Consider the following 23,920-nt stretch of genomic DNA (forward strand, 5'->3'; position numbering starts at 1 on the left):
TTAGTTAATACCAAATACGACTAATTATTTCAATATTTTCTTAATTATTTACGTTTTTGTTTTTTGTTTTCTCCGTTTAGGGGTTTCTCGTTTGGTTTTTCTCATAGTTTTCATTTTTTTGCTGCAAGTTATGTACGATAAGTTGTTAAGACAATATATATTATATAAATATATATATTTCATATATATAATTAATATATATATATACGCTACATAGAGTTCACTTTATTACAAAAAGTATTATTATTCATTGTTAGTATTTATATAGTAGGTATATTGTTGTTGTTGTTGTTGTTTCTGACCACGCCTCTCTATTTTAATTAGCGGCTTACGTTGCACATTGTTGACTATATCTATCGTACATATATGTAATTACATATACGACTTATGTGGCGCATGGTTCTATATGCTGGTAATGCTTCCGTTTGTTACCCGAATCCGAATTTCCGCTGGAATCCCCTTGCAATGTCGTCGGTCGATGAATCTTAAAGATACGTTTTTACTGTGCGCTTTACATACTCTTCTCATGTTTTCTTTTTTCATTTTTTCATTTTGGCTCTTTTGTTTTTTTTTCTTGGATTATACAAATGTTTACGTTTCCTCTTATTTATTTTTAAACTAAATAAAGACATTTTTAGACACTTTTGCGGCTTCATTTGGTTTTCTTTTTCCGTTAATTGTTTTAATTGTTAATTAAATCGCGCCCACCTTGACTATAGTATTTCCCATACATATACGCATATGTATTCGTTTAAACTAATTTAAGTAAAGTTCACGTTTCGCTTTTTCTTTGAAAGGTGGTTGATACGCGGTTGTTTTTTTCTGACTGAAATTGTGTCTTAATTTCCTGCGGCTTTACTATCCATGCATTTTCATTCAATTTCCTCTAATCGCTTTTGCCGTTTTCAAATTTTTAGTCTAGTAAATTTGGATTTTTTTCTTTTCGTCTTTTCTTTCTTTTTGTTTTTTAGCTAACCTAAACTTTTTGTATTTGTGTTCGCCAGTAATTAAATTATTAACTATTTATATTTTCCGTCGCTATCCCCTTTTATATTTTAGTTGTATGCGTTTTGTTAAATGTCTTTTTTTTTTTATTTTTATACTTCCGTTATCGTTTATCTAAAAAACCTATTCTTGTGGCAGTTGCTTTTTGTTTAATTAAATATTCATATTCTTTGTTCTAGTTGTAATAAAATATGCTATTTTGGTTTTGTTTCAATAGAGATTTATAATTAATTCATGCTTGTTTTTATTTCGTTTGAAAGAGGACCATAAATATTTAAGTGGTTTCTGTTTTACGTTTCGTTTAATTCGCTTTCCATGGATTTTTGGTGTGTTGCTGTGTGTCTGTTGTTTGACCATCGCTACATCTATTATGTATCGTTTCTGAATTAGCTATTATTAGTATTTGGTATCGCTTTTTCACTAGAGAGAGAGGGAGTCGTCATTGTTGTCCGTCCACTTAATCCACATATTCCCCATATTCCACTGGCCGCATACGTTTTGCAGGCACTATAAGGCGCCGCTGCTCAAACAGCGCCACCATCTCCGCCACCAATCGTTGATGTTGTAGTTGTAGTAGTAGAAGTAGCGATAGTTCCTAGTCCTAAAGCATCCTGCCCCCCAACTCCACTGGATGCCCGCTCTCAACGACCGCGATTCCTTATAGTTAGTTAAGCGACTTGCCCCCGACTCGCCTTTGAACTTGCTCCGGCTACTAAAGAATCGCACTTTGCTGCAGGTCAGCTTGTAAGTGTGCCAGGATCTGGACCACAGCCAGGATCTGGTTGGCACCGGCACCGACACCTCCAGCTTCTCCTTCGCTGGGAGTGCTGCCGGCGTCCTTGGCCCGCTGCCCCTGCTCTTCACCAGCTCCTGCTCGTGGCAGCTGGCCTCGCAGGCGACCGAGTGTCCTGCGTGGCGACCCCTGTGCCCGCCGCACCCACTGCTCCACTGGCAGCTCCACCGCTGCCTGGCCGCTCCACAGCTGCTGAGCAGGCCGAGCAGGGCGCTCAGCCAGATCAGCAGCTGCGTGGGCGGCCTGGCCACCGCCTCCGTGCCGGAGGCGTAGTACGGGATGGTGCAGCGTGTGGTCACCGTGGGCACGACGGCACAGTCGCCGGAGAGGGACGCCTGCGGCATCTCGCCCTCCTCGTCGTAGTAGAAGACCCCATCATGGCGGGCGTAGTACGGCAGGCGTTCGAGCAGCGTTTCCACGGCATCCGGATCGCTGTTGGTCTGGCTGACGTTCCGCAGCGCCAATGCCACACTCTTGGCCCGGGCATGCTCCCCGGGATGCGAGCTCAGCGAGATGGTGATGTTGTGCACTCGGCGGGTGGAGTTGCCCGGCCCAGCTCCCTCCTGCTCCTCCATGCGGGACTGGCTGAAGTCCGGGCAGATGGTGCAGATCCCCGAGGCCGGGCCATTGCAGTAGCTGTAGCAGCAATCGTTGGGGCCGTAGCTCGACTTCTCCAGCTGCGCCCCTGTTTCGGGAATGTTTTGATCTGCCGGAGGTGGTAGTAAATGTTAGTGGGGTCAGTCCAGTTATATACCCCTCTAGTTGTATACTCACCTAGGCAGAGAAATGTCGGCTCGCCGGCATATTGGGTGGGCAGCGCGGGGGCGCGATCGGCGGGCAGCAGGTAGGGGCACTTTTGTTCCACGGTTTGGCAGACGCTCAGACACGGCCGGATACGGCGGCGCTTACGGAACTCTGTCTTGCGTGTTGATCTAAGGGGTTGATTGGGTAATAAATAACCATTAATTAGATACTATGGACTTATAAGTGAGTAAACAAATATATAATGATTGTTGTCAAATGCCGGTTAATGCATTCTTACTTTCAAAACAATGCTATTAAAGTCGTATTTGATTTTACAATCAAGAATAAATTCCATTTAAAAAACAATCTAGCACAAAGTTTCTTTGAATGGCTGCAATCTATTTTATATATGTTTGTTAATAAAATCAGTTATTATATTTTGAGTAGTATTTTAAATATGCCACTCCGTCTAATTCATTAAGCCTATTTATTTTTAAATACTAATAAAATTGCTTAATTCATTTAACTTTTTGAATTGACTTAAATAGTTTTTTTCACTTTTAATTTTTGGGATTATGGTAACTAAAATACTACAAATTTGCTAAGCTCATTAAATTTATTCCAGTTTACTTTATTATGCTTAATTTCCACTTTTTTATAAGTGATTAGTTAGTTAAAAAATACAACAAAATCATAAAATGCTTGGATTTTTTCTCTTCAGTTTTAAAATACAAAATCCATTATCAACGTACTTTTATAAAATGCTATACAATACATTTTGTTATTTAATTAGTCAGGGATTTGTTTTCCAAAAACATTATAAATTAAAACGATTACTTACCTCTTCTGTAGTTTTGATATCACTGGATCCGTGGCTCTGGGATCCGAATTATTGGCAGTCGATATGAAATTATTGGATTGTTGTTCGGCCTCGGCCTCAGTATCCGTCTCGGTCTCCTTCCCTTTCTCCGTCTCCCTGTCCCTTTCTCTGTCCATCTCCTTGTCCCTTTCGCTGTCCCTCTCCCCGTCCCTCTCCCTCTCCCTGTCGGTATCCGTTTCGACCTCGGAGTCCGCATCGGGTGCTGGTTCGTCGTCCGGCAGGACCTGCTCTCCTCCGTGACGGGGCTTAGACAGGCCAACAACATCGTAGAATGTCTGAGCCAGGTCCCTGCCAATCGCCTCCTCCACGCTGCGGTCAATGTCCTTGTTGGCGCTGGCGTTCGCATTCGCGTTCGCATTCGAGCTCTTGTCATGCTTCTGATTAATCTGACGCTCGTTCATGTTATTGCCGTTATTTGATTTATTGTTATTGCTGATTAATTTCAGAGATTTATGCTTGATTCCGTCCACCCGGTGGTCCGCCATCGCCATCGCCATCGCTGCACTTCTCGCCGAGCGTTTGCTCTTGCCTGTGTTTGCCTGGCCATCGTCCTTTGGCTTCGGCGACACGTCCTTTGGCTCGGCGAAATATGGCACTAGTGTACTGCAGACCCAGCGACGATATGCTTCCTGCAAAACAATCAAATGAAAAGGCTCATCAATTATGCAGGTCCCTGGGCCACATTTAAATTATTTCGATCGAAATGGGCTCGCTTTTGTGTTGTGAAAGTTTAATTGAAATTATTGAGTTACGGCTCAATTAGGGGTTTCCCAGCACATCTATATATAATATCTTATTTATATGCGATGATAGGCTTTCTGGCATTTTAAGGAATTTCATTTTGCTTGCTTAATATGTGTATAATTGTAAATGAAAGCAATATGAATACAAGGAGAGGTATTTTATCTTATATATAAAGTTAACAAGTATTATTTTCTCTGATTCTATTCTACTCTTGTTTGTGAATCATAAATTCATTTTAAGATATTTATAATGAGCATAAAATAAAAGTCTTAAAAACCTGCGAAGAGAATCCTTTTAACATCTTTTTTTATAAGTATACTATAACTAATTTAAAATGCTAAGAGAGGACCGCAATTCATTCACGTTATCTATAGCTTTTATTATTTCATCTATCAAATGTAAAAAAAAACACAATTGAATAGCGACAAGCAAACCTCGATATCCATGTTTTTATAAAAATCTACTGAATCAATTTCATGCTGCTATAAAAGTGCACACAAAGCGTCGTATTTATGTATACTCTGCTTTTACATAAACAGTTATGGAAATTCCTCCATTCGGCTCTGCCAAAATTCAGCTTCGAATGGTTGCCTTTGCCATAGAATGCACACTCCACACATATTAATTTTGAATCTACCCATCCGCCCATCCATCTGTCCATTCACTTTTCTATCTGCTCCACCGACAGCTTTTTCATTTGGCAGCCAATTTGTTGGAAGGTAGGGAAAATATTTTTGCTTATTCTATGCTGCTGTTGATTTTTGCTGTTTGTTGCTGCTGCTGCTCTTGTTGTGATTTTCTATTCTGTCAGAACTATTGCAGTAGTTTTTCGGAATTTCCCGCCCCGCCTTGTCTCTTCATCCGCCCTTCGTTTTTTCGCCCATAACTGTTGGTCAAAGGCAAATACCAAACAAACAACTCTTCGCAGGCCTGCAGAGAAATTTGGTTCAGGTGAAATTTTTGCTATTTGCTAACATTTCTGTGGCTATCAATGTGTCTGCACTGCCATTACATTTTGCCTGCAAGGACGCCAGAGGAATTTCCGTTTTCATTGCTTTCCAGAATTCGTAAGTGAGGGACAAAAGTCATTGGATTTTTGTTCATGCATATACATATACACATATTTTTATTGGTGACTGTGGTGGGCAGGCAAAGGAGCAGAAAATCTGCCCAATATTTATCCACATTCTTGATTGCCCCAAGTTAAAGTGCAACAAAGTGCATTGATTGTCTAAATCAATTATCGAATATCGTGCTTGTGTGCAGAGAACAAAGCACTGCTGGGCAAAGGCCGAATGCAAACACAACACAACACTAATTGAATTAGGCTCTACTCCCCTCATTTTGGCCTTAATGCGACTTGGCTCTAAATATTACCTACTGTTGATAACCGCAAAAGCGTGCACCGCATTCATAAATCACGTATACGCACTGCTGGCCTGCGGCTGCAGTTGGCAAGGCTAATTGTTTGTGTTGGCCGCCGCTGTCACTGCGGGCAATTGTGTTTGAGGTCGGGAAAATCAAAAATTCTAATAAAATTAACTACGGCAACAGCATGTCGCACTATCTGTGATGGCCAGACATTTTTCAAGCGCATAAAACTCCTTATTTTCGTCCAAATCGACAGAGCAGTTCAATCATCTGAGGCAGTATATTCACCCGGATCATCTGATACAGCCAAAACATTGGCGAGCAGTTCATCAAGAACTATACTCATTTTGTTTTGGCCATGAAAGACAACGACCCCATAAACGCAGCGAGTGTCTGACATTAAACCGCAAATACTCTTGTACAAATAAATATGCCCACGAATGTGTACACTGTGAGAAGAACTGCACTAGAAAATAAATATTAGAAATAAATATCTTACTAGAAAATCGTACTAGAAAATAAATATTAGAAATAAATATCTTAAATAATATTAAACATTGCAAAATAATAATTAAGAACGGCTTGTCTCAACTTTATATTCAATTGTGAGGAAAAGGTTTTTATGAATGAGCATTTTGCTTAAGAAAATTAATTTATGAGTTAATATGTACCCTATTTAATTTTCTCTGTACCACATAAATGGCTAAAGCTCAGGGTGGCTGTTGCTGTGGTAACTTTGGGGGCTTTTTGGCCTGCGTAGGCGGGCCCCGTCATCACATCTCCCATCACCCATCCTTCCCCCACTTGCTAAATTATTATTTAATTACAAAAAAGTATTCCCCATTAATAGGACACCGTCGTGTAGTGTTCTTCGCCGCGAAAGCAGCCATGCAGCCGACTTGTGTGGCACGTGGCGGATAACTTGAGCCCGACCTGTCCCATCTGGTGTACATATCGTATGTGCGCCTGCACTCTGCACTAAATGAATTCCGACGCCAAAATAAAAAGTCTCAAACGGCGAACTCAATTAGAGGGTCCACAGGTGCAAAGTTAATTGGAGACTGTGCAGCTAAAATCCACACACAACTTTCACACGAAGGAGCTGCAAAAATCAATCCGAGCTGAAGAAGTGGATTTAAACTCATCCCCGGCAGCTCGAGGGGAATCCATTTAAGCTTGCCTTCATTTAAATGCGGGGCGCAAAAGTCATTCCGCACGCAAAATCCCGATTTTCGTCCTTTTCGGCCATTACGCCGACATGACACCATCAGCATCAGCATCAGCATCGGCATCAGCAGGGCCATGCAGGCAGCCTGCAGCAAAAAGGACGAAAGGACGAAGGATGGGGCTGCGACACACATGCGGGCAGTAAATAAGCCGGAGTTATGCCTGCCCATCGATGTGTGACCTTCGCGCCCCGTCCTCCTCGTCCTTCCCGCTTCCTGTCACCCGGATTGGCCGGATGTAAGTGGGCATATAGGATGCGGCGCAGAGGGATCACAATTGTGGCTTAAAATTTTCGAAACCCAATATGCGATAATGAGTCCGATGAGCTGGGGCTTAATTGGAAATTCAGATTAGGCTATGAAATTCTAATTTCATATATAGCATATATTTGCGCCAGTGAGTTTAGCCAGAGTTTTTGCCCTGTTTTACAACCGACCATATCAATAAGAATAACGTTTATGTCCGTGCCCCGAAAAAAAATAGTGAAACTTTTCTCGCTCCCTCGTAAACATTAATGGCTAGCCCAAGGGTTAAGGGGTCACAGGACATTGAGAAGCGACAACAAAGGAAAGGAGAGGGCAACCTTTGCCACTGACCATCAGTCAGTCAATGACCGTTTCATATGGCAAATAATTGAATTTTTGTTCGTCTTTTTCAAAAAGAATGAAGGCAAGAAAATTCTTTTTATATTTGCCAAACGGAGCAGACATTGCGTGTGGGTTGATTTACGAGTTTTCAAATGGCTGCCGTTGCCATTGCCATTGCCGTAGTCGGGTTTTACTATCATAATTTCATAAGCCGTTGAACCAAAGAAATAACGCAAACATTGCCCAGGCGCATGAGTAATAAAAAAAGGAATAAATATATAAATAAACCACAGGGCTCAACCCAAACAACATGGCGAAAATTATACGATTTTGTATAATGACGAATTGGCTGGCCACGACTGAGTAAATTGCTTTTATGTTTGTTGCTTACAAGTTTATTTAAGTTTATATTATAACAGTTTTATATTTTTTAACAATTTTAATAAGAAATATTTATCAAGATTTTATTTTAAAATCGCCCTGCTGCTTTCATATTTTTTGTGAACTATTATTTTATAAAATCAGTCTAACAGATATTTATTATTTTCTCTCACTTAAAAACAAAGTTATTTTATAAGAAATTGTTTTCACTGCAAATTGTGCAGGTATAAATCAAAAAAAACTTTATTATTAGCATTCCCTTTTTTCGATTAAAAGAATACATTATAGATTTTGTCCCATGAGCTTCAAACCTGTTTGTTTATCGCTTTCATTATTTTTGTTTCGATTAAATAAACCTTGTTATTTTCGTTGGTCAATAAAGCTCAATTATGGTCATTGAAAAAACAAAAACTATTGAATGAGGGAAACCTCTTTACGATGACCAGCGAAATGGGAACAACTTTGTTTGTCCTTGCATATTGTTTGCGTTATCGATTCCCCACCACTCGCCCCAAGTCAATCCACAATTCGATTGGCCCGGTTGAGTGTATCAAAGTTTATGCTCCTGCATTGGCCTTCAAATTCATTCGCAAACTGGCTGAGACATAAATATTTTATGGCTTTCTAAGCGCACTCGTTCTACCGCTAGTGTGAGCGAAAAATCCCCAACTTCAGCATGAATTTAATACACTTTCATGAGGGTCCTGGCTGCCTGAATGCCAGGATGCCTGGCTGTTGTGGTCGAGGTCCTGGTCAGTGTGTTATGGAAACGTGACTGAATTTGGCAAAGATTTGCGCAGCACACAAAATGCCCTGGCCAGGACTATGTAATGTAATTGATATGGCGCACACACACACATCTTCGTATATACATATACACCAGCCTACAGATTGTAGGACCTTCACACATACAGCGGCTAGGCATTCCTCGTATGTATGCAAATAAGTTATGATTTGATTTGTACCATTGCAGTAAATTTATGAGTAGTAAGAGCCGGGCATTACAGCTGGCTCGACTCTTTCGGCTTTCGGCTTTTGCTTTGGTTCGGGACCCATTCCGATTTCGATTTCCATTGCCATGTTGTTGCCAATTTGCATAATGGCTCACGAAACGATGCGTGTGTGTGTATGTATGTGTGGCATGGGTATGCATATGCGCTTGTGTGCGAATTGCGGCCCACATAAGTGAGCTACAGATTTTTATATGTGCAAAATTTAAAACACATTTATTAAAATTCACTCCATAAATAACAATCAACAATGATTTCTACAGCCATTAAATGCAAATTCAAATTTTCCCTGGTTATTGTTTCTGCAGAGTAAATACTTCAATTATGTCAAGTAATAATAATAACAATTCAAAGGGAATTTATGTGAACTGAGGGTGTAACTGGAATTTCCTGTAAATAAGGAACCATATGTTGGCTGTATAAAATAATGTTATGTTAGTTCATTTGGTTATAATTAACGAGTACTTTGTTAAAAGTTTTTAAGAAATATTGCAAATATTTCTTTGCCAGTTAGAGTAATAATTATAAGAGCAATGTTTATTCAACTGAAAAGAAACGTATGAGTATAAATAAGTACAAAATATTTTTTTATTAATGACACATGATTGTCAGAAATATGGTGTGGTAAACCCAATTTACCGGAGTATATTGTTAGCTGGAAAATGAACAAAATGTTGCGAAAAATGAAACAATAAAAATAGCAAAAAACAAGAGAGAACGCTATAGTCGGGTGCCCCGACTATCAGATACCCGTTACTCAGGTAAAGGGAGTGCGAGGGAGATGGAGATAGAAACTTTGATCACGCGTAACTTTTTAACGAATGGTCCGATTTGAAAAATTTCTTCTACATTTCGATAGGTATTGATAAACACAATAAAACTGCATTTTTACTTTTCCGAAATATTTAAATTTTTAAAATCGTATATAAACGATTGTGGGCGTTAAAGGGGGCGTGGCACCTTTTTGAAACAAACTTGCGCTGCGTAGGAACTCCTAGAATCTGCATGCAAAATGCCAATCTTCTAGCTTTTATAGTTTCCGAGATCTCAGCGTTCATACGGACAGACAGACAGACAGACGGACAGACAGACGGACAGACGGACAGACGGACAGACGGACATGGCTATATCGACTCGGCTAGTGACCCTGATCAAGAATATATATACTTTATAGGGTCGGAAACGCTTCCTTCTAGCTGTTACATACTTTTGCACGAATACAATATACCCTTTTACTCTACGAGTAACGGGTATAAATAGTGACACTAAATGGGTATATACGTTTCACCAGAAATATAGTGGGTTATTAAAACGAAACTTCGCAGGATATCTTGTTTGGCGTGCATTGCAATAGAGCAGTGAAAACCCGCAGAACTATTCTGGCCAAGTGTGTGTGCGTGTGTGTGTGTGTGTGCTTGCTTATTTTGTTAACCAGCTCAAAGTGGCCTGGCCACAGTGGCTCCTCGCCCACGCCAACGCACTTGACCAACTGTGGCACTGTGGCACGTGTTGTCGCATTGGCTATGGCAATAAGCAGAACACACAGCGTGTCCTGCCCCGCCTCCCGTAGCCCGCCCCCCGCGCTTAAGTAATGCCTCTGCTGTTGGTCCAAGGATAAACTTTTATTTTCCATCCATTCGGCGAGTGTGTCTGTGGGGCGTGAGTGTGGGCTTGTGTTGCCCGCTTTCTTGCGGAGCGGTTTTTGCAGCTTGCAACCAGCGAACAAACGCCTTGCAAGGGCCATTATGTACCCCTCCGACCCCCCTTCCCACCCCTTCGGCCAACCCTTCGTCAGCACTTTCTTTCTGTGTTACTGGTTTGTGTTTCCCTTTCGTTGGCTGGTTCATTGCTTCGTTTGTTTTGTTTGCCACACGGTCACGTGTTACCTACAGAGTGCAGCGCATAAAGCTCTGGTACTCGGTGCTCGGTAGTGTCCTCATCCCCATACCCATACCCATAGCCATCCCCATTCCATTTCCCAGCCATCTACGTGCTGCATCCGACAAATACAAAATTTAAAACCGCAAAATCCCATAACAAAATGCCAGTTGCTGTTGGCGCTTTAACGGTGCTAAGAGCGGTGGTCGCCGGCCAACGGGGCGGATGAGTGTTTAAAAGGGTGTCGTCCCAAATTATCATGAACATTTTTTGGCACATTTGCTCAGCTGCTGTCCTGTCCGCATTCATTTGCCGCCTTTCCATAATTGTCTGTTGTCAACCCGAAGAGCCTCTCTCTACTCGACGCTTATAAATCGCTGGCAGACTCGGCTAATTGGGCAACAAAATGCTGTCCTAGTCGGAATTTAATTGCCTGTCATAACTGGCCAACAACATTTGCTATTGTAAATATACATTTTTGCATAAATATATATGGTATATATATATATTTTCATAGCTGGAATGTGGGTAAATTTTTCAATTAACGTGTTTGCTTTGAGTCCCAGGCTCACTCGCTTTTTTAATCATTTTTTGTCAAACGCGAAACAGTTGAAATGTCAACCTCTAAGCCCCCTTTTCTCGCCCCCCTTTTCTGTGTGTGTATTTTACGGAGGAGAAAAGAAATTTGCATATTTAAGTGAAATTTACGTTGTGGCTGATGTGAAATGTTTATGACGGATATGTTGGCCGACAAGTGTTGGAATTTATGTACCCAGCGCTGCATACATGCATAAACATTAAAGCAAACACACACTAGTCGCTGCGAGTATATTCAAACAGATAATGTACACATTTAGAGGGGGCATTCGGAGAGATTTCCATTTCACAAGGCTTCCTAATTAGCATTTTGTGCTCCTTTCAACGATCCAGTTGAGTTGTCCACTGGAGTATGGACAAACACATTAGTTAGCCTTTAATTAGGTGGGATGTCCCCAGAAGATAGATTTTTTGGTCAGAGCCTGTTTAAATAATTGCTAAACTGGGATATATTTATTATGTGCAGACAAGGGAAAACCCAACAGATTTATTTTAACTCACTTAGAGAAAGAAGAAATATGCAGTTGAATGTGTTTAATTTGCACATTCTTTATGCTTAATAGGTAATGGTAATTAAGCTATTTTAAGCTATTTCCATTAAATGTTTTGAATTGAAATGAAAGAGGTAGAGGAGATTTAAAAACTCTCAAGAAAGTACATAAAAGAAGCAATAATATATAAAAATTTGTTGGGAATAATATACTAAAATATAGGCAAATGTTACAATACTGAAACAATTTTAAAAGAAGAATATTCAATCGACGTTGGGTGATATGTTTCCTGTGTGCATGAGCCTTAACCTTTTTTGTAGCTGTTCTTTCAGCCCGCTTTATTCTGCCGTAAATGCAATGCTTAGTTTATTTTGCAGCTTCCGTCCGGTTGAGTCAGTCAGCCGTTGAGGGCCTGATAGAAGCCCGGAGGATCCGATGCTCCGCCCGTTTGTCTATGCATTTCCCATCGTCGGCCATTGTGGAAGCGTCTGTGGCGCCTCGCCCCTGCCCCTCGGTTGCCACTGATTTGACAATTCAAATACAATGGATGCCAGTGGCACACACAAGTAAATAATGCACAAACCGAGCTCAATGTGTTGGACGAAGTCGATTTCGCTGAATGGGTGTGGGTTCCATGCCACGTCTGCAACATTTCCCCGAGAAAAATGCAGTCATGCCAATGGACTAAAAAGACATTCAGTCATGCTGGGTATGTTCCATATTTCAGATATGCAGCATGCGCAATTCCTTGAAAGCCGCTTAACTGACGGCAAATATGAATTGAAAGTTTAATTAAAAATAAGACGCGGAAATTCCCATCGAACCATGTCCGACCCAATAAAGCACACATATGTAAATAATCGGGGAAATGTGGCCAATGTGATGTGCACGTTGTGGAATCGTTTAGTGGAACTCAATTTTCAACTCAACCAACCAATTCTGAATGCCTTAAATTTTCGAGGTAAGATAAAATTTCATTTTCATTTAAATTTTCGATGAATTAAATAAAGGGGTCCCAAAACTCGATTTCTAGAGTCCATAACTTCACCAAATTTAATCCGATTCAAAAGCGGAATACCTCTTAAGAATTGCACATTTGTTCTCTAAAAAACTGCATTCAAATTTTGTCATTTTAACGTTGGTCAAAATTTTGACCCATTTTCATGTTACTTATTACTAAGTTTTCGATGACTTGAAAAAAGGGGTCCCAAAACTCGACTTCTAGACTCCATAACTTTGCCAAATTTAATCTGATTCCAAAGTGGCATACCTCTAAAGACTTGTATTGTAATTCTCTAAAAAACTGCATTCAAATTTGTCATTTAACGTTGCTCTAAATTTTGACCCATTTTCATGTATGGAATATTTAAGTTTTGTCAGATTTGCAAGTGTATATAAGCTTCGGCTTGCCGAATTTTGCTTCCTTTCTTGTTAATCAGTTAAGATAAAACCTATAAGAAAACTTATGGATTAAAATAAACTTTGTCATGGTTAATTTGTTGGCTCAAACGATATTCTGCAAAGCTATCCATTTCGGATAGATAGATTCGAGCACAAAACAATTCCGAGCCGACTAATTTGCTCATTAAGCCTCGGCCGAGGCTGAGTCATTGGCAGCTCATTACAGGCAGTTAAACACTCTCACCAAGGCAGACACACCCGCAACACACACTCTCACACACTCACGCACCTCCTGGATGGGGGGTGTGGCATAATTTTGGGAGGCGCTCACATGCTGAGCGCCAAGAAGAAGCTAGTCCCAAAGTATGAATGACGCTAATGCCTGCTACCAGTCGTCGAGTAGTGGGGTGTCCTGCGTCCTGCGTCCTGAATACCGAGTCCTGCGAGTGGGCGATGAGTGGAGTGTATTGCAGGGTAGCTTAAGTTGTCGTAGACGCCTATCTATGACGTCAGCGGACAGCGCCAACCGCAAATAATTCATTGGCCTTTTGTTGGCCTCAGCTTTAGTCTCATTTTTCAGGTTCAATTTTCAGCTTTTACCAGCTGCACAGAAAACAAAAAACAGCATTGAAGATCCAAATATAAGCCATTAGGCTTAATATCTTTTAAAGCACTTAGTGCAATAAGCTATAATGTATTTTTGTCTTAATTGCTGAATAAAGAGGTTTATATATACTTCTGACATCCTTTTTTTGGGATTTTAAAGTATGGAGATTTCCGAAGCATTTATTTGTAGGCTATAAAATCCTTAAAAATTGTAACAAGTTTATTAGTTCTTATAAATTTACATTAAATTAAGCCTCTTAATGGCAAATAAATTGATGCAGGTGTTGACGTTTAATGATACCATCTGCAAGGGTATACTTTTGTAAGGAAAACCTGAAGCTGCTACAGTTTTTTTAAAAAAGCTTACAGCTTAGAAATCCAAATCACAAAGGATAAAATATAAAAGATCCCTTCAAGTTTTCACTTTTGAATTCAGTTGAAAGGGATTTCTGTGACTTTGTAGTACATAGACCATGATCAGATTGACCTTAATTACAATTTATTTATTTATTTTTTCCGGTGCAGCTGACTAGAAAGGGCGAGGTGACAGACAGTGAGGGCGAGACAGAGACAGAAACAGAGAGCGAGCGTAAATTTAAATAAATGCTTTGAAGCACACTAAAAGCGATTTATCTTTGTCGATTGTGGATTACGAACATGCCCTGAACCACCCCTCCTCCCCCTTAGAAGCCACATCCCCTGGAAAGAGGGAAAAAAAAACATTTTTCATATTGTGTCAGCAACGAGCTGGTCTCTGTTTGTGTGTGTGTGTGTGTGATTGTGTGTGTGCTGTCCCTATTTGCGAGTGTGTGTTTGTGAGTGGGATTGTGCGTCTGTTTGCACAAAGACTTGTCAGTCAACGTGGGAGCAGCTCACCCGAAGCTAGAGGGGATCTCACAGTGGGATGGAATGGGGGTGGGGGGGGTGTAAGGACCCCAAAGACCCCAAAGGAGCACAAGGAGCAGCTGCTGCTGCTGCCCTTGCTACCCTTGCTACCCTTTTGTCTGTCTTGCGGTCCTTGTCTGTCTGTGTCCTGCTCATCAGGCTTCGTTTTATTGATTAATCGTTTGCTGCTGCTCCTCCTCCCCATGTCCCCTCCCACCTCCTCTTACTTCTCCATTTGGTCACATTAGCGCTCCTTCTGCTTCTTCTTTTTGTTCGAATTGGCCAATTTTCCGCTGCATTGCGCCATTCATTTGGCCAAGAGGGCCTTTAACCGAAACTTTTCCCCAGAACTCAGCCTACATGGCGTATACGCAATAATTCTGAGGGTTAAAAGCGAAAGTTGCTCCTGTTTTCAACGGAGGTTTCGTGGAGCTAATCAGGGGAGAAAGTTTTTCCAAGGGGCTAGTGCGAAGGGAGGAATGTGACCCAAATGCTTATTGCTGGGTAAGCGGAAAAAAGCATACATTTTTGATATCGATTGTAGCCATTTTCAAGGCAATCTGCTGTATTTTTTAGATTATTTGTTTGTATTTGTATATTTATGTATTTAGTTTTCTAATGCTAAAATTACAGAGACTTACAATGATTGTATCTTGTTAAAGGTTTGGAAAGTATTTATAAATTAAGATCATATAAGATCAGTATAAACGGAATTGAATTGAATTCGGTATAAATGATTTTACTTCCTTCACCAGATTAATATTTTTGTTAAATAGGTTATCCAAACATAGTTGAATTATAAAACTATTCCGAAATAAGTTCAAGTAAAATCTATGAACTTTGAAAAAAAAACAGTAGGTAATGTCATTCTTAGCTACATATTATCACGCACAATTCATCAAGAAGTCCCAAAAAACAAATCAATGATATTAATCTGACTTTCTCTCTAACTTTTCCCAGGATTATTTATAGAATCCAGCCGTCGGATCCCTTCGTTTTCAGAAATCTCCGCTGCTAAATCTACTTTTTCTTTAATCCACCGTGCACCGCAAAGTGAAATCTATCAATCTGGAGTCTTGGGCCAGCTGCTTCCAATTCCACCCTGGGCGGGATTATAATCTGGAAGATGCGGCGCCCACGCAGAACTCGATAAATTGCTAGATTGCACAAAGTGGCAAACTGCGAAGGAGGCAAACAGGACGAGAAAGCCAAGCCAAATGCCAATGCAAAAAAAGGTAGAAACAAATGCTGATGGCGCGGCCAAAGGGGAGGGGAAAAGATTATTGGAACACAGAAAGTTTTTCTCCTGGCTGTCGTCGCACACATGTGTCCAGCCGCAAAGGGGGAGGGGGTGGAGGAACCAGGGGGCGGGCGGGGGTATAGAGAAGTGCAAAGCGGACCCAACAAAACGCGGCTATAGTGTAATACAGCTCAGTGTTGTCAGCTGTCGCCAGGCGACAACAGCAACAAATCGTTTATGGCCCAAACACCTAAGCAAATATGTGAGAAAAGAGAAAGCGTTATCCTTCGCAAGGATGTGCCTGTGTGTGTGTGTGGGCGGCTGTGTGTGTGATTGGCGTACATAAGTGAGAATGCGTGTAAAGTGTTTGTAATCAATCATTTATGAAATTACGCTACTTCCGCTTTTGACAATTTTCTTTCGTCGACAACGGCCCCCTCCACACTTCCACCAATACATTTCACCCAACCATAAGCTTTCCCCGGCGCTCCTTCGATGACGTAAGGTTATGCGATATGTGTCTATATGTAAAATGCAAATTTATACACACTGCCACAAAGTATATGAAACAAAAAAGCCAGAGGGCGAGACACAAAATAACGAAAATCCCCCACATCAAATCGAAATCTCCGATGAAAATAGATTATGGCCAAACAGCAGCAAACTATGTTGATAGAATGCTTTTCGCATGTGCAAGCAAGCAGGTTCAGAGAATACACACCTATGTAAATAATATAAGCCAAACAATAGTTGATTGAACCAATTGATTAAATTAATCGGAATCAACAAAGTGCAAGTTGTTTTGCAAAGCTTCAACCTTGACGCCATTGTTCTCAGGTGAAGTTTTGAGTTTCAATGTTGCAGGCTCTAGAGGTCAACGATTTATAGTCGCTTTGTGCATAATAGAGTTACCTCATAAATATGCATGTGTTGCTATGCTCATCTGTTTGTGATTCATTTGTTGAAGATTTAATTGAGTTTCAAGCAAAGTGGCAAATATTTATTTGTCTTTTTCATAGGCTTAATTAAGGCTACAGGTTTTGATTTATCAGCAGTTTTAGTTTGTTTAGTGCATGCAAATGCATATTAGTCATCTTAGTAAATATGGCAGATAGAACAAATATAATAAATGACATAATATTTTTTTATATAAACATAAATTTCGTTAAATCGGAGTTTAATGAATTAATTGATTTCAAACTATATTTTCAAAAGCGCGTCATAAAATAATAAAATGTTTATTCGACAAAATGAGTAATAAATAGTTTCTTAATGCAATATTTAATGCCGTGGACATTTTGCTTAATTGATTTTTTACGAGTTAAAATACCACAATTTTTGACCGAGAATATAATTAAAATCTTAAAGCAAATTCAATAGAACAACTTCAAAATAGCATAGTCATTAAATAGTACTTAGTATCATTATTTTAGGGTCAAGTTATTGAGTATTTGGTCCTTCCATCAAAAGCATATTGTCCTCTCATAATGCGGTACCTAAAAACGATTGTAATTTCCACAAATATGACCAAAATAATCGAATTGCCGCAATGATGAGACCGTCAACGTCTTTTTGGCTTTCAGGCAGGCCCAAAGATGGGTCTGAGCTGCACCCAAAACTGCTTTCCAAACCGCAAATAAGGACACAAACCGTTGCCTTGAAGCTCGAGTTCCGGCCAATGGGTTTTCCCTTTGCGGTTGGCCGCAATGTCAAGCCTTTTGCGACTAATTAGACGAACTTGCGGTCGAAAAAGGTGGGTAATCATAAATAAATATAAATATGCATTGGCCAGTGCAATTTGAGCGAGTATTTAAATCGGTTAACTGGACCATGAGTGATATCACAGCCCAGTGATATCGATACGGTCGGGGTTAAGTCCAAACTTTGGTCGGGCCATGTGCAAAAACGTGTTTTGTACTGGAATCTGGCCGTGTGGACGAGGCTGGCACTTTGGAAAAGCCAAGGAACCTTCTGCTGAATGGCCAACAAGAGAGAAAGAGGGCAAGAGAAGCGCGCGCAGTTGAAAATTCAAATGTTTCTGTTGGAAATGCCTTTGCCTTCTGTCGGGCAAATGGCCAAGCTTAAGCAAATTAAAGTTTGGGTCATTAAAATATTATAAAACTAAATGTTTGGCAAGCTTACAGGATTCCCGGGAGAGTTGCCTACAAGTTTGAATATGTTTTTTTTTAATTTTGTGGAATTTATAACAAAACATTGGCCTGTTGAAACTTATATAAACTGCGAAAAAGTTTGCAGAATCCCCAAAGCCAGGGAAGCTGCGAGAGAGAGAGAGTATGAGTCCTGCCAGAGAGAGCGGGAGAGTGCCCTGCTGACACCGCAAGAGAGAGAAAAAGAGGCCCTGGAAATCTCTCACCAGCTCTCTGGTAACTGATTTCCAGAGAGAGAGAGAACCCGATTTTCGAACTAGAATTATGTTAAGGCTGCTGATGGTGATTCTCTGCTCTGATTCTCTTTCCCCTTTCTCCGCACGCCCTTCTCCCTTTCCCCTTCCTCCAGCCCCCACCCCCCTGCAATCCCTATCCTTCGGTTAGTTTAAAACCCTTGTTGTTGTTGCCTCTGCGGCTGCACAGCGCATTAAATGTGTGCCACCAGGCGTATGCGTAATTTAAATTTAAATTTGTGTGTGTACATATGTCTGCCCCTAGCACCTGCAACCCACCTCAGCCACCAACCCCCCCTCCTGCTTCCCACTTACATCTTGTGTATTTTTGGCCCGAGTTGTTGTTGCTGCTCTGTTGCCGTCTGCTTAGCATTTGCCTCAAGTTTTGTTAATCAGCGCAATTCACATTTCTGTTTTTTTTTTTTTTACTGCCTCCATTCGCCACTGCTCTCGCAGAGATTTTGCAGTATTCAAAAGGTTTTTCCTTTACCCACAGAGACCCTCATTAGCGTAGTCATTGTTTTAGCCAGCTCCTCCTTTCGCCCCTTCAGCCATTTCAGGTTTTCAGGTTAAGGAAAGGAACCTCTGGCCGGCACTCGACGAATAATTACCAATTATATGGAACAGACATCAAATATGCAACCGAAATCTGGTGTTGTTATGTAGCGAGGAGCAACTGCAGCCGAGCTTAAGTGCCACAAATTAACCGCAACGCGGACTCCTGCGTCTCCTCGCTCGTCCTTTCCGCGGCTGCCCCATAATTACGAGTCTGAAATATGAATCCTTGGACAAGAGTCCTGGCTCTGGTTATGGGCCAAAAGCGGCATGAGCCCTCAATGAGCTCTGCACTGAGAGAATGGCCAATGGCAGTGTTGGTAATTTTAAATGCAAACAGGCCTTTGTTCTTAGCGGATTAAAGTTTACTATTTTTGACGTTTGCTTTGCTGCAGCAGCGGTTCACTGGGAGAATATCAGATAAATAGATAAACTTATAGACCTTAAAAGCTTAACTTGGGTACTTTGGTCAAGCACTGAAGAAAAATCTTTGTGATTCTGATTTACATTTTAGTGCCTAGGCCAATACTTTATCTTAACAAGACTTTGAAATATTAAAAAGAGTATTTTTATTGGATACTGAATATTTAAATTGCTTGAGAAATCACTTGATACTTTATTTATTTAGTTTTAACACCATTACAAATTATCATGAGTTTAATAAGTATTATATTCTAAGATTTAACCACAGCTCGACTTTTCTCACAGTGCAAAATTGCTTTTTTAGGGCCTTTGGTTTTGGTTTTGTTTTCAGTTTTTCCCTTTTTTCGCAGCTCAACTTTAATAATTAATGAGCAGCTAAAAATGTCACGCGGTGCGGAAGAGTTTCGGCCTGGGCCAAAGTGGAAAGCGAATGAGGTTGGGGCTTAATTGGGTTAAAGGGGTGTGGACTGGTGGAGTGGCAAGATAGGGGATTAGACGGGTTAAGGGCCAAGGAGTTTGAGGGAGTTTTTTAAGGTCCTTGCTTCTTGCTGAGGTACAAAATCTGGGACTCACCTTGCAATCGTCGCACTGATTGATCAGCGAGTAGACCTGCCGGCAGTCGAAACGGAACAGGATCTCGGCCAGCTCGCAGGTGATCCTGTTGGCCAGTCCGTCCACGTCCAGCAAATCGGTCAGCACGCGGATGCACTCGCTCCGATCCGATAGGCTGGCATTCAAGGCCAGCGTGTGCAGGGCGCTGAAGGCGCTCCTCTCGCAGCAGTTGCGCAGCCGCAGGACCCTCAGCCGCTCCAGCAGATGGGCAGGTGACTGGAGGTCGCACAGGTGCTGCGGACTCGACTCGGCGGAATCGCCCAGATATTCAAGGCACTGTTGTTGCTCCTCCTGCTCCTCCTGCCACTGCCCCTGCCCCTGCTCCTGCCCCTGCTGGTGGACCAGGATCGGCTCCTGGGCATGCAGATGGCTGTAGGACAGCGTCGGCTCCGGCACCTTCGTATCCGCCTCCGCCATCGCCTCCTCTGTGGTGGTGGAGAACGAGAACGAGGACTCCACATCCTCCTGGTCGTCGGTGGTGCTCGTTGGCCGCTCGCTGGCCGCTGGGGAATTGCTCTCGGTGGCGTCCATCGCGTACTCCCCACCGCGGCGCAAACGCATCTGGGCTGTCTTATAGTTTACGAAATACTTGACTTTATTGTTACTGGTGGCGCTCCGCTTCGCCTTGGAGGCCGCCGGCCTCTGTTGCTGCTGTTCGGCGCAGGATCGGGGGCAGATTGGGGGCCCGGGTCCCTCATCGACCCAGGCCATGGGCAGTGTACCAGCCGAGCACTGACCCTGCAATTGGAAAAGAGATGGCAACGGGATGTTAGAATTAATCAAAAGTTATATAAAGTTAAACTGTGAAAAATCCCAGAGAGATACAAATATACGTTCTTTTAACACAAAATATCATTAATCTCCTATTTCCGAATTTATTTAATTTTAAACATATTTGTAAATTAATTGCTTTACTGCTGAGATGTATCTTAAAAATTGTAAGTAAATTTATAAAGCATTCAAAAAGTTAAAAAAGTGTTATAAATATTTCCGAATTTACTCTTTTGAAACAATCATATATTTTATACATATTTTTAAATTAATTACTTTACTACTAAGATGTATCTTAAAATTGCAAGTACATTTAAAAAGCATTCAAAAAGTTAAAAAAAAGGGTTATAAATATTTTAAGACAAAAAAACCCAAACCTAAAAATTATGCCCTACACAATCCCTTCTCAAGCTGAAGGGAAAAGATAACCTTTTTATAGCCTGTATAATTTTATCTCAATTAAGATGTGTCACTTACAAGAGACCACATAAGAAAAAGAAATAAAAAAGATGGTGATTCCAAGGTCAAATGTCTTTTAGGAGATTTTAACCCTGATTTAAGACTGACAATTGAAGAAAACTGTTAACCAGAGAGTGTCAGTCTGGATTTGATATGCCACTTAATCTTTTAGTGTGAAAGTGCTTAAAGGAGATTTATTTTGCTTGGGAAAAGGGAGATACAAGAAGACGAAGTTTTAAAGGAAAATTAGGAGAAAACCAAATTGGCAGCTTAACCGCGTTAAAAAGGGTTTAACCCAACTCCCAAAATCTTAACCCAGAAATGTAAAATCTAAGAAATGTTTACTCCAATTTCCTTAATTTTTATTGAAATATTTCCGGTCCCTAACACCACTTTTCCCTCCATTAATTAACTGTCTTGTGTGATTTAAAAATTAAACCGAGCGACTGTGATAGCCGCACACAAGTACAAAACGCACCCACACGCTGGGGAAAACCAACCCAATGGGGAGCAACAACCATCTGCAGCGGGAAAAACAAAAAGCATACTGGTATATTGGAAAAGTTTCGCTCGGCTAACAACAACAGTAAAAGTCATAAAATGCAAAAAACAAAAAAAAAACAAGTAAATAGAAGCCAAAGCAGCGAACGGCGAAAAAAAAACAGGAGCATTGAGTGCATAAAGAGCTGATGTTTTTTGTTATTAAAATGACCGCACTTCGTTGGAATTTTCCACATGCTTGCATAAAACTCAAGGCAGCGGCTACAACAACACAGTAAGGGGCGGTGAAGTGGGCGGGAAAAGCGAGTACGCGTGGCTGCAGAATTTCCGTAGAACACTTTACGGCATTTACTATCAATATTGGAATACACGGTGCTGCAGCAGCAGGACCTCGCCGAAGTTGGAGCTGCAACAGGAGCCTTTAACCTTTTGCAATTTAATCGTTTTCCGGTTATAGCATGAATATTTATGAGCCTGGCAGGAAGAATTATATTATCCCGATTGTTTGCTTCCACCTCATATTGCACATTTCGGAGAGATGCTTATGACCTGCAGCCAATATGCTTGAGATTATTTAATTTAAAGTGATTTAAGTTTTGGTCTATAGATATTTCACTTTAAAATTCCTTCCAATTAATCAAAGCGAAATCGATACTTTTTATATCTTTGTATTGGTCATTAAAAAAGAAAACTAATTGCTAAAGAACAATAAAAGCTTTTTAAAATTCCTGCACATCCATAAGTCTTGATAAAGACAATATTTTTTAAATTCTTTATTAATGAAAGTTGCAGATGTTAAAATGTTAAATGCTATATGTCAAATGTCATTTTGAGAATATGATGTATAATATAGCCCTCTAGTTGTATAAATATTTGAATTGATTAAAAATATAAAGATAAATACATCATTAAAAAGATGAAAACTATCCAATTGAAAAGGTCAACAGTGTCCAATGCTGTAAGCTCCTTGGTAACATTTTAAATATCAATTTAAGTCCGAATAATCCGACTACTCGATGGTTGAACAATACAGGCATTATTCCCTAGAGTATGCACCGGAAATTCTTCTTTTTTTTTCGCTTGTTGCCAAGCTGAGAACAAATTCAGAGTCGGAGCCAACTTGCCCGCTGCGATGACCCTTTGAACTTTCGGGCTGTGAGTAATATGCAACAATCAACAACTCTCAATTGCTGCGTGTCCTGTGCGCCGAGCTCTGTGTTCTGAATGTCCTGTGTGCCCTTTCCCCATCCCCCCATCCCCCCTCCAGCGTTTCCTCCAGTCGCCCACCCATTTGCCCATCCTACCGCTCAATCGTTTTCCATGTTCCCGGGGCAATAACAATAAGCAGCAGAGAATTTCACTTGCAATACGCACAAATATGCCCAGGCCGTGGGGTTCGTTGGCAAGGGGAGGGTCTTAACTCAAATGAAAAATCATACAAAAGGGAAACTAATACAGCAAAACACACACACTCACACAGAGACACACAGGACATCCCCATACACACATACCCGTTGAGAAGGACGAGCACGTGTACGGGCGGCCATTGTTGATTTAATGGCAGACCAGCTGCGGCCCAATGCACAACAATGCGGCTGGGGTACACAAGAGGGGGGAGGGGGAAAGGGGAAAGGGGGGCAAATGTACTGGGGTAAAAAATAAAGATAAATTCTTCAATTCGCAGCAGGCAAAATAAGAAATTACAGTTCCTGCCCTTGGGCGGAAGTCCTGTGAGAACCCGCCCACGCCCCCAAACAACTCTCAACTTTGAAAACTTTCCAATTTCTGCTCGATTGCCAACTTCATAATGAGCAACCTTTCACGTCGAAGCGCCACTTAAATCAATTAATAATTAAATTAAGCATATTTCGAGGAAGCGAAGTGGACTTCGCATTAAGCTCTTAGGATATCGCATTTATTTGGTATTTCCATGAATTTTGTAAGCCCTTCAAGGAGCACAACAGAAAATCATCCGACTGAAAGTCTTTAATATTTCCTGACTCGAAAGTGTTAAAATCCATTGGCCATAATTGTCTTCCCATTTTCGGCTACATATAGAGCATATTGAATGCAGTCGGTTGTCCGCTTGAAATATTCATAACCTGTCGGGTGGCGATGTAAGGTGGAGTGGGATTGCAACAGGAATGCCAATGGCCAAGGGCTCCTGGCTAGATGTTGAAACATTCATGTGTGCAGGACACTCGCCAGCTGTCTGTCTCTGCGGCTGGGTAAAGTGTTCTTATGCAAGTTGTCATTAACTTTGCTGTGGACCTGAAACTGAAACTGACTGACAGCCAGATGGCTTTGGACTTTGGGCTTTTGTCGCAGCAGCAAGTTGCATGAGCGACCCCACCACTC

At 41.1% G+C, this 23,920-nt stretch overlaps 1 protein-coding gene across 7 annotated transcripts in view; it reads right to left on the reverse strand.

Moving 5' to 3' along the window:
• Positions 1-1,014: 1,014 nt before the first annotated feature.
• Positions 1,015-23,920, reverse strand: part of LOC108039883 — a 35,770-nt gene continuing 12,864 nt past the window's right edge. For all 7 annotated transcript variants that reach the window (XM_017117047.2, XM_017117046.2, XM_017117045.2 and 4 more), the window contains 4 exons: positions 19,793-20,569; positions 3,384-4,051; positions 2,573-2,730; positions 1,015-2,504 (listed from right to left, as the gene is read on the reverse strand). In XM_017117047.2, coding sequence (XP_016972536.1) covers positions 1,513-2,504; positions 2,573-2,730; positions 3,384-4,051; positions 19,793-20,569 — 2,595 coding nt within the window. In that variant the 3' untranslated portion in view covers positions 1,015-1,512. The remainder of the gene's footprint in view (positions 2,505-2,572; positions 2,731-3,383; positions 4,052-19,792; positions 20,570-23,920) is intronic.

The sequence above is a fragment of the Drosophila rhopaloa genome, unplaced genomic scaffold (assembly GCF_018152115.1).
Source record: "Drosophila rhopaloa isolate 14029-0021.01 unplaced genomic scaffold, ASM1815211v1 contig_115, whole genome shotgun sequence".
Lineage (NCBI taxonomy): Eukaryota > Metazoa > Arthropoda > Insecta > Diptera > Drosophilidae > Drosophila > Drosophila rhopaloa.